Below are 11,105 nucleotides of genomic sequence, written 5' to 3'. Positions count from 1 at the left end.
CTCTCGGGTTGTGTGTCTGTTCACTTTTCCTCCCCCAGTGCCCTCATTTTATGTCATTAAATGGGGCTCACAAACCATGCAAATGCTATGAGATGCATGGAGGGCTGCCCTGTACTCCAGCACTTGTGTTGTCTGGTGATGGCACCATCTCTGATTTTCAAAGCTTTTTTCAGAGGCTATTATTTTCACTGTAGAATGATTTCATGCTATCTCTCTGTGCACAAATATTTATTTATTTTCTTTCTGTAACCATAACAACTTCATATATGAGGACTTGTGTCTCTGTGCTTTTAAATGCATAAATGCATTATAGGATCATTTGTTGGAATGAATTAAATAAACCCTTCCTGGGGCATCTGGCGAATCCCAGCTGTGTGTCCTGTGTATGGTTTGGCATTATCTCCTCTGCGAGATATCCAAATTCACTGTAGTCATGAAGGGTCTCAGTTTGTGGCTCTAATTCAAGTATTCATTTCTAAACGTCTCATCCAGTATGAAATCATTCTCATCTCTTTTGGAGATTAAAAACATCACCTTTTCAATGCACACATTTCTTGGGCTCACTTTTCTAAGGTGGTAGGGCTGGCTGAATGCAATATGCAGGGCTCGGAAAGATTTTTTAAAGAAGAAATTAAAAGAAAGTAGAGTCCAGGCAAATATTCAAATGCTTTATATGTCTGGATAATGCTGAACTCGTGAGTTTTAGTTTGACTGATTATTGTGAAGACCGGGTTGGAGATTTTGACATCCATCACAGATGAAGTAATGGCTTTAGTGTGCGTGTGTGTGTGCTGGGGCAGCTTCCATGCACAGTGCCCTATGGAGATAATAAGCTGAGCCATGCTCCCCCTAAGTAGCAGACTAAGTCTTTGTGAAGGAAGAGCTACACAAGTAGGAGCAGGACAGGTGCACATAAATGGGGCTGGGAGACCAGATGAGACAGTGACACCTTATCGTTCACTACCTGTTACCCAGCCTTCTGTTTGTCAAAAGAGTCTGCTCCCAGTCACTGTCAAACAGACTTGTAGGGCCTCATTGCGTTAGGATTTCTTCTTATTCCAGAAAAGGGGCATTTTCTTACGGAACACTGGAAAACCAAAACACACTTTCAAAACCCAAGGCAAAAACCCTTCATGCAGCACTTGGGCCCCAGGACATTAGTTGTGCGGGGCCCTGAGCTTCCCTGTTCTCCTCACTTCCTGCTGCCTGGGGTATCAGCAGTTCTGTTTACAGGTCTCATCTGAACTTGAGATTCTCAAAATGCTAAATAGCTACAGTGCCTCTCAGGGAAACACACCAGGACAGCATAAACAAATCAGTTAGCTTTAAAAACTATCCCTGAGCATTTAAAATCAGGATAGACCTTATGAAACCAGAGCCATGGGTCAACCTGTGTGATCTCTGCTTTCTGTTCACATCATTGGACATCCAGGTCTGAGGGAGACTCCCAGGGACCAGTTGCTGGTGATATTTCATAGCACAAAAGGCCGGGGCAAGAAAGCCAAGGTGATATTTCTGGATAAGCCAGCATTCAAGTTTGTTTGTTTGTTTGTTTGTTTTTCCTAGCCTGCTGTTTTAAAGTAAACAGATTGCATTTTTTTAAGTCAAATGACTTTGTTGTTTTTTTTTTTCCAGTTCTCACCTATTTGTTAGATTAGTTCAGCAGTTATTTACTGAGCATTTACTCTGTGCCTTTCATGGTGATAGGCACAATGACAAGTCCCTACCATATAAGTTAGACTCTGGCAGGGGAGAAAGATGCAAAACAACTGATCACCCCCAAATTGTACTTAACTTAGAAACAGTGATAAGTGCAGGGGAAGAAAAGCACAGCACACTCTGAAAAGGCGCACAAGGGAGGCAGGATTTAGAGTGGAGGACTAGAGGGAGCTTCCTGGACAAGCTGACACTTAACACCAGACCTGAAGGGGAAGGAGGGGCTTGTCAAATGCAGACTGGAGGGGGAGCAGTCCAGGTGGGAAGGATCACACCTGCAAAGGCCCTGCACTGGGAAGAGCCCTGGTGGAGCGGACTGGGCATAGTGAACAAGGTGAGGCGGGCTGCAACTCAGCTGAAGAGGTGGAAAGAGAGATACAAGCAGTGGGAGATGACTGTAGGGGCTGTAGGTCAAAGACACTGAAAGAAAGACTGAAAGAGTGACATTGAAAAATGTTCTGGGTGCAAGTGGGGGCACTCAAGGAGTTTTGATGAGAGTGCGCTGGGATTCAATTTATGTACTGCATTGTTTGGGAAGATAACAACTACTTCTAGATGTATTTACATGTCCTCTTGGGCAAGAACCTGCACAATTTCCGCTGTAAGCACCCTGCAGGGCTGATATGTGGTATGAACAGCATACACACCTGGGTATGATCCCAGCCTGACACCTGCTGGTCACATGGCCACGGGCACCACATGACCCTTCAAAGGCTGTAAGACGGGTGCAAGCAGTGCCATCTCACGAGGTTTCCAGGAAGATTAGATGAGGCAATAAGCTCAGTTTCTGGCCCATGGTAGATACCCAATAACTGTTTACTTGTGTGCCAGTGAACTGGTAGATGCATAAATGAGTACAGAAAAAAGCTGTGTTGGAATCATGAGTGTCTTAGGGGCAAACTCAAGGTTGCACAAAGTGGAGACTGTTCCATCAAGGGAAGATGCAGTTGCTTGGAGCAATGTTGTCAATGCTAGAGGAACTGTAATGTTGGATTTGCAGGCATCTATATCATAGCTTAAACAGGAAGATTTTTGTGCCAGGTGAGAAGTGAGCTCCAACACTCGGTCACTCTAAAATCCAGTTTCAAAGGCTTCAGCTTATTTTCCCTTCTCACAAGGCCTAGTCAAGTACAGGGGGCAGAGACTCCCTCCGCTGGTCTCCCAGGGAGGCTCGGAGGAGGAAGAACATGTTCCAGAGTGCCCTTCTCCATTTCTCAGGGCCCAGAGGAGAAAGAGAAACATAGCTCTGGCCCCAACAGAGCCAGCAGGAGGTACGGAGAGAGGTTCCTGCAGGTGACATTCCTTTGAGAGACATTATGGTTGTGGATGGTGCCAGGGGACAGAAGATCCCCCACCTCCTACCTTCTGGAGACACTTGCTGTTCTCTGTTGAATGTGATACCTTATTATATCATCTATTCGAGGAAAACTGAGGTTGCAAATAATACATGAAAACACATTTTCTTCATGGTTATAGCTGAGTGGGGGTACTCAAAATACATCTCCTGACCTTTAGAGGCATTTCTTCATAAAACAATGCAGACAATGCCCAGTTCTTTCTTTCTTTTCCAGAATGAATGCCCTGGGTTCAGCGATATCTCTTTTTGTTTTGAGTGTTCCCTTCCTCCTTTTTTTTTTTTTTGGTTAGCAGGTTCAGATGTAGGCGAACAACTGATTTCCTCTCACAAGAGGATGTTGTTTTAACATCAGATGCTAATAGAATCGAAATCCTTTTCAGGGTGTTTTGAAAGTGTAATTGCGAAAGACAAAAGAACCCTGAGGATGGGTTAACTTAAGGTCATGCCCACTGGAGAGGGGGAGCAGACAGCAGAGGGTTTCAGGGATCTAGTGCGAAACACCAAGAGTCAAAGCTGGGGTCTGTGACAATTATGCCACCTGGGCCACAGGCCAGATATTTCCTTGGATCTCTGCCTGAAGGAAATCTTCTGTTAAAATAGCAAATTTTATATGGATATTATCCTAAGACAAAACCCACTTATCTTCTGCATATTCAACACCTGGCAATATAACCTCTGTGCTTTTGGTTAGAGGTTAGCACCTCTGTGCCCATCTCAAATGTTCTTTCTGACTTCTTGCTAATGCCATCCCTAAATGCTAAGTTACCCTGCTGTTGTCCAGCAAAGCTTTGTTCTACTTGGCAAAGAGGAGAGGGGCTTTTCCACATTCTCCCTAATTCCTCCCCTTTGCCCATTGCCTCCTGCCTTATTTCGATTTAATTCCTTTGGGAACATGGATCCCATCTTCCACAAACTCTTTGGAGATCCTACGCCTTGTTCATTGTCCCCCTCTTTAAATAAATCTGTTCTGAAATGCTCATAAAATCCCAAATCACCATTTTCAGCGAGCCTTTGTCAGGGTTTGACTCCAGTCTTTCTTCATGTATTTTCCCCTTCCTCCAAAAAGGTAGTACTGCAGAAACCCAAGGGTAGTGCCAGGAGAATGGAAAGTCTGAGAAGGGCATGGGGCAAGTCCCAGTTTCACTGTTTAATTTGTCTATGACTCTCCAGAGCACAGGATACGGCCATGATAAACATGAGCAAACTCAACAGCAAGGTGCCTGGAGGCCCGCGACAAATGGAAATGGTGCTTTTGGGATGCGGCTGGATCTTGAGGAACACTCTGCTCTGTTTGGCGGAAGGGAGCTTGGAGTGGAATCCACACCCTCTCTCCAGTGCTTGGAGTAAAGGATCACGATGACATTATGGAATTAGCAGCTTGCCCAGGGACATACTCAACCCTCTAGTTTCTCCAGGTGGTGTCTGGAGTCCAGGATACTTCTTTTCAGATCCATAAGGTCAAGAGGGCTGTAGCTTCCCATGTAAATTGGTTGAGGTCTCCTAGTCTGGGGGGAGGAACTCGAGAAATGGTATAACCAGGTGGCCTTTCTGGATTTGGGGATAGCACCATCTCCAATTCCGTACCTCCTCAGGTCCTCCCCATACTATCTGTGTCCTGCCTCCTTGGCCACAAATCACAGCCACTAAGAAGGAAGTAGATGGTGACCAAAACAGTCCCAATCTTGATTGGGGCAACAGTTAGTTGCCCCAATGTAAAATGTAAAAATGTAAAATGTAAAATGTAAAAATTTGCATGTCAAAATTCATAGAACTGTACAACTAAAAAGAGAACACTCTACCATATGTAAATTATACTCCAATTAAAAATAGATTAAAAAGAAATTATAGCCTCTTCAGAACACTAATAAAAGCCTGATTTAAAAAAAAAAAAATGAAAAAAAAGGCACCCAACTCTGCACCAACTCCCTCTTCCTCCTTCTGTATCATGAAGCAGTCACCATTTGAATGGTAAACCTTCCTCCCCTGGGCCAGGAACACGGCCTTTGTGTGTCACTGTGCACCTGCAGGTGGATACTGTTGCTCTGCCCTCTCCACACAGTCCTGCAGCCTTCCCTGGGCCACTGTGGGCTGGAAGTGGGAGAGCCAGAACTCAGTCTTAGCCTGCGTGCCTCTCAGTCTGTTCTCTCTCCTCATCTACCACACGTTCACATTGGGTGAGTGCTGACCTTTGGCAGCCCCACTCTCTAGGCAGATAGAGCCCCAGGAATCCAGTCATTTCAAGTGTTATGTTGCAGCAGGTGGATGCTCATGGTGTCTTTTGACAATAGGAAGCCACATGTTTTTATTTGTAGAAAGTCAATATTCCCATTCTAGGCATTTTTTTACATAAGTTCTCCCCCATTTCAGAAAGTGCCCCCACTGTTAGGCACTAAAGTCCATTCCTTCACAGGACTGAGGACCCTGCCTTTCAGTTGATATAAAGTTGATGAAAGTTGGAAAGAAGGACATGATCATCCTGCCAACCCCTCCCTGAAGAGCAGAGGTGTGTAAGCCTCAATTTCACAAGGACCCCAGAGCTTTTGATACGCTTCTCTTACTAGGCAGAACCAAGCCCCTCATTAGAGCCTGCCACCACTGACCCCTGGCTCTTAGGGCAAACCCTTCATCCTTAAGGTGGCATAGAACGCATTAGGCTCCTGCTCATGTGCCTGCCAGTGCCTCATATGCCCCTGTGGTCTGTGGTTTGGTCACATTGAGCCCTTCAATGCCTCCCACTGCAGGCCCTTTGCACATGCTGTTCCCTCTGCTTAGAGCTTACAGGAACACCTTGTGCCTTGCCCCTTCCTTTCTTAGTTAATGCCCAGGTATGCTTCAGAGGAGGTCATCTCCCGCCACTTTCCTGGGGGAAGCCTGCTCTGAGTCATGGGCAACTTCTTTTTTCGTCATCTCTTAGAAAGTATATTCCTTTCCTGCAGAGTGCTTATTTAGGTTTAGAACTGTACTCTCATTTCTGTGCTTATTTGATTAATGCCTATCTTTTGCCACTAACCTCCAAGCTCCATGAAGGCAGAAGCGGCCTTTGTAGACTCATGGTTTTGTCTCAAAACCTGTTGCACCACCCAAGAGAAGCACTCAGCGAACTGTCCGCATGTATACCCCCTTGCATGCTAGTCAGCAAGACAGTTTCCAGGGTGTGCTGCTGGCTGACGGTGTACACCATGGTGGAGCTGTCTCAGAGAACACAGCCCTAGGATTCTAACATTTGTCCTTAAGGAATCTGAGGCTATGCTGTCATCTACTTATGGAATGAGAATGTGGGAGATGGGGGTAATTCACTACCTCCAGCCTCTCAGAGAAGAGTGTCAATGCCCACATTTGCTAGGATTCATGTCTGGTTTCTGAGGCAGTGCCACCAAAACGTGCTATATTTAGTTGATCCTTTGCATCCACCTCTAGCATCTAAGGAATGCTAGCTATGATGACTTTAACGAAAGTGAAGACAATACTTCACAGACAAGTGTGAAACTCATGCATCTTTGCTCACAGATCAAAGCTGACAAACTGGGCAAGTATCCTGTTGAGTAACAGCCTGTCATGTCCAAATAACATCTTCCCTGACCATCTGGGAAAATGGAACACCTGGCTTGTCATAGAACAGTACATTAAAGACAACTGCAAAAGAAAAAGCAAGATCTCTGACAGATGGAGGGATGAGCAAAGGCTGTTTCTACCTGTGGCAGAAAATGTTTTTATTCACAATGATGTCAATAGCTGTGACTCCTGGTCTTAGCAGGCAGAACAAGATGACCATCGAAGCAAGCCTCCCAGGCAGGTGACATATGTCAGTGGCTTTCAGGATCCTGGCTGTATGTCTCATGATTTCAATTCATTGCAGTCTTCTGTACACAAACTACAAGGGAGGGTTTCATGCAACCAGTTGTTACAAAAGCCTGGGGTTGATGGAACTAAAGCTGGCAGCACTGTCGATGGGCTCCAAACACAGCCCCGACAAGTGCTCAGTGCACCTTGTTGCTGCCGGGAAATGAAAAGGCCCTGAAGCTGAAGAAGAGAGCAGTGGGTAGGCTCACCCCCCACCCCCACCCCGCTGCCACCCGCATGACTTATGACTGCAGGGTCAAGGGCAGGGTTCACGCTCATTTTCCAGTGGTGATGGAAGGAGGACTAAGCAGAGAAGCGTGCTATCTCCTGCCCTCCCACCATTTGATTCGCGTGTCTCCCCAGTGTCTCTGCCAATGCAGAATTTACAGGTGGGAAGAGCTCAAAACTCGAAACCTCCCTTGGCGCATATTTCAAGTGAGAAACTGAGGCTTAGAGAGGTTAAATCACTGCTCACGGGGTAGCTGAGGCTGAGGTGTCCTGCCTCTCAGAGACTTTTCTTTCCATCACCTGAAGCTGCCTCTCCTTCAACCTTCATCAACTAAGTTAAAAAGGTTGACATTTCTAAATAGAATGTGTCTTATTCCAGGCTAATCTGAGCAGCCACACACTAGTGTTGCCAAGAGTCCTGGTAGGTGCCCTGCCTTGCTTATTAGAGAGTTTGCCCAGTCTGATCACTGGGAGACTAAAGAAAGGACCTCCAACCCCATGTACCATCTGGGAAGAAGCCCTGGGGACCACTGCCAGTGCTGTGAACCCCTCACCTCACTACTATCAGCCTGGGTGGTCCTTGGAGTTCCATTCAACCATATTTATCAGTGCCCATCCTGGCAGACATTATCGGACACTGAGGAACAAAGAAATAGTGCAGTTTTAAAAACCTCCAAGTAGTTATGGTTACACGAGACCCACAGACATGGAGACTGACTTACTCCACATAACCAAGCTATCCCTGGTGGGTACCAACAAATTAGGGATGGTTGATGTCTCTGTGTGTGTGCATGTGTGTTTGCAGGATCAGAGGGTTTTCTGGCTTAGTTTTGAAACTTCCGTTCCACAGTCATGTCTTTAGTATGTAGTACAGACATGGCTACGCATTCTCTCAGAGTGGTCTGTGGGGCTGACCACTCTGAAGGGCATAGGGTGTTGCCCTTTGGCTGTCTCTTCCCCTCCCCACACCATCTTCCCCATACCAACAGAATGATCATCCAGAATCAGGCCGGCTAAACCCAGAGGTAGTCTCTGAGTGCTAAGCCAGGTGGGGCCCCCCAAACTTCATACATGTTCCTATGTTGTCACACCAGATGCTAACATAAGTGTTCCAAGTTCTCCTTTGTCCCCTCCCCTGTTTTTGTCAGAAAGAAGAATTAGAGCTCCTCTTAAGCTCCTTCCCTTTGGGAAAGATAATTTATCCTTTGGTTAACACATCAGGCAACAAAGATACGGCCTTTTATTGTGTTCAACTTACATGTTAATATCTAATGTGGCTGATGTTTTACTGAACGATGACATTCTAAAATAGGGGGTGATGAAGCTGCCTCCTCTATCCAAAACCTGGGCTGGTTCCCATCCCTCGCTGCTCTCTGGTCAGCTTTTCCCGCCCATGGCTCCTCTCCCACTCACTACCACAGTATAAATTGCTGCCTTAATGAGTTCTCATGTTCCCACATCAAAGGATCAGGGAAAAAAAATTACATCATAGGAGCTAGACGAGGTTTTTATCATCTGCTTTGTTATTACTGACCTGGTTTTATGCCTTGCAATAAACCCCATGTCATGTCTCTCCAAACCTTTTCTACTCACAGGAAGACTGCTCCCAGCTCAGGGCAACCCAGGGAGACACCTGTGACAGCAAGCAGATGTTATTCCCAGGCCGGGGGTGAGTGGGGAGGGAAGCAAGTGCCCCAGGCTGTAAACATAAGTCTCACTTAACAGGAGCCCAGGAAGACACATAAAGGGCAGGTGCCTGGGGGCATCTTCCTTCCTCCTCTCTCCTGTACAAGCTGTGCTCCCACCACAAGGCAGAGCGTCTGCAGAGAGGAAGGATGCTATCTCCCTCCACCCTCTTGAGTCCTCTCCCAAGCAGTGGCTGTAAGGAGTCACACACAGGGGCCATTCATTTCTCACCACCTCCTGCTTCCCAGCCCTTGAAGAACAGCCAGAGGTTCAGGAATGATAATATCCTAGCCCAGTTTCCAGAGGAGTCCTATCCATATGGAAGCATCCTTCTGAAAGCCAGAGTGCAGGGGAGAGGAGAGCAGCAGAAGAGTTCTGACACTCTCCGGCAGGTACATGGGCTGCTGGAAGGAACAGGTGGTGGAGCTTAGGTGAGCATTCAGGAGATGCAGTCTTCCGGGCTGTAGGAATGCTGTCGACCCCTTGGGAGGTGGCCATGCAGGGTGGATAGGGGAAGGGCTCCTCAGAAGGTGGTGGTTTTGGTGAGGGGGATGCGCTTGCGGCTGGGTTCTGGTTGCAGGGCTTCCTGCTGGCAGGGAAGCGGGGGGCACATGCACCCTGCCCCACTTTTGCTCTTGAGAGCAGTGGCATAGTAGTCCAGGGGCTCCTCCTCGGCACCGCCAGCACCTTCCAGGAGGCAGCAGCGCAGGCAGAGAACCCGCTGGAAGGATCGGCGGAAGTTGTCAGAGAGGAAGCCATAGAGAATGGGGTTGGCGCAGCTGTTGGCATAGCTGAGGATGAGGGACACGTGGTTGACGGTGGCATCAAGGCTGGTCATGAAGAGGTTCAGCAGCTGTACCACGTAGAAAGGCATCCAGCAGAGCACAAAGACGGCCACGACCATCAGCACCAGCCTGGTGATTTTCTTCTCCGAGCGCCTGCGCTGCTGCCAGCCAGCGCGCAGGGCCACGGCGCGCATCTTGCCCACGATGAGCAGGTAGCACAGGCCGATGGCCAGCACGGGCAGCAGGAAGCCCAGCAGGAAAGTGTAGACCACGAAGACTGCCGACCAGGCCGGGTGTGGCCAGTGCAGGTTGCAGGCCACGGCCTGGCCGCCGCGAGCCGGTCTGGTGTCTGCGAAGATGGCAATGGGGAGAGTGACCAGCAGGGACGCCAGCCACACACCCAGGTTGATGAGCTTGGCCACGCTGGGCCGCCGGTAGGTCGCCGCGCGCAGAGGGTGCACCACGGCCACGTAGCGGTCCACGCTGAGCACGGTGAGACAGAAGATGCTGGTGAACATGTTGAGGCCGTCAACGCTGAGCACCGCGCGGCACAGCACGGAGCCGAAGGGCCAGTGGCGCAGGGCTGCCGATGAGGCCACGAAGGGCACGCTCAGCATGAAGAGCTCGTCGGCCACGGCCAGGTTGAGCAGGTAGATGTTGGTAGCCGTCTTCATCTTGGCGTAGCGAAGGATCACGAAGATGACCAGGGCGTTGCCCACCAGCCCCACCAGGCACACCAGCGCGTAGATGCACTGGATGGCAACCATGCCCGCTGCCCCCGCGTCCCCGCGCCCCGCCACCGCCTCCTCCGCCTCCGCCGGAGTGCTGCTGGCATTGGCTGCGGAAGGCCAGGCCGTCCCGAGCCCTTCCTCGCCCCCGGGGGGCAGCGTCGAGGGGGCGCTCATGCCCAGGGGTGCCGGCGCAGGGCAGCTGAGCGCGGCGGAGCTAGCGCTGCGCCAGAGAGCTCGGGCGGCGGGCCCGGGGCGGGGGCTGGCGCGCAGACGCGCGGCTCTTCCCGGCTCCACTGAAGAGCTGCGGGCACCGGGGAGCGCCCGCCAATCCCCGCGCTGCGCGCCCCACCGCGCGGGCGCCCGACTGGCTCGCACCGCTGTGGCCGGCGCCGCTGGGCACCCCAGCTCCTGGGTGTCAGCGCCTCACTCACCTCTCCAGTCCTCTCCGGCCCCGCCCCGTTTTCCCACCTCCGCCGCCCCCTCACCGCTGCCTACTCGGCCCCAGCTTCCCGGGTCTCCAGTCCGGCTCCAGTGTCAACAGTACCCCCCCGCCCCGTCCGGCGCTCCCGGGGTCCTCCGCCTGGCCTCTTTCCTTCAGACCTCTATTCAGATCCCGTCTTCCCCAGCAGCCCTTTGAGGTCCAGTTCCCTGCTTTGTTACAGGGGGTCTGCGACGGCGGGGCTGGGGGTCCCGGAGTCCTCCCTTTGGGTAAAGATGTGCCTAGAATTGGTCAGGGACCACCTGGAAACTCGGAGCCACCTG

At 49.9% G+C, this 11,105-nt stretch overlaps 1 protein-coding gene across 1 annotated transcript; it reads right to left on the bottom strand.

Moving 5' to 3' along the window:
* Positions 1-6,762: 6,762 nt before the first annotated feature.
* SSTR4 (somatostatin receptor 4) lies at positions 6,763-10,689 on the bottom strand. The gene has a single exon (XM_054467839.1). It carries the CDS (start codon positions 10,515-10,517, stop codon positions 9,351-9,353), a length of 1,167 nt encoding a protein of 388 aa, XP_054323814.1. The 5' UTR covers positions 10,518-10,689; the 3' UTR covers positions 6,763-9,350.
* Between the last annotated feature and the right edge of the window lie 416 nt (positions 10,690-11,105).

Source organism: Pongo pygmaeus, chromosome 21 (genome assembly GCF_028885625.2).
Source record: "Pongo pygmaeus isolate AG05252 chromosome 21, NHGRI_mPonPyg2-v2.0_pri, whole genome shotgun sequence".
NCBI classification, from domain to species: Eukaryota; Metazoa; Chordata; class Mammalia; order Primates; family Hominidae; genus Pongo; species Pongo pygmaeus.
The sequence above is the reverse complement of the archived record's forward strand: the minus strand, read 5'-3'. Positions and strand labels throughout refer to the sequence as shown.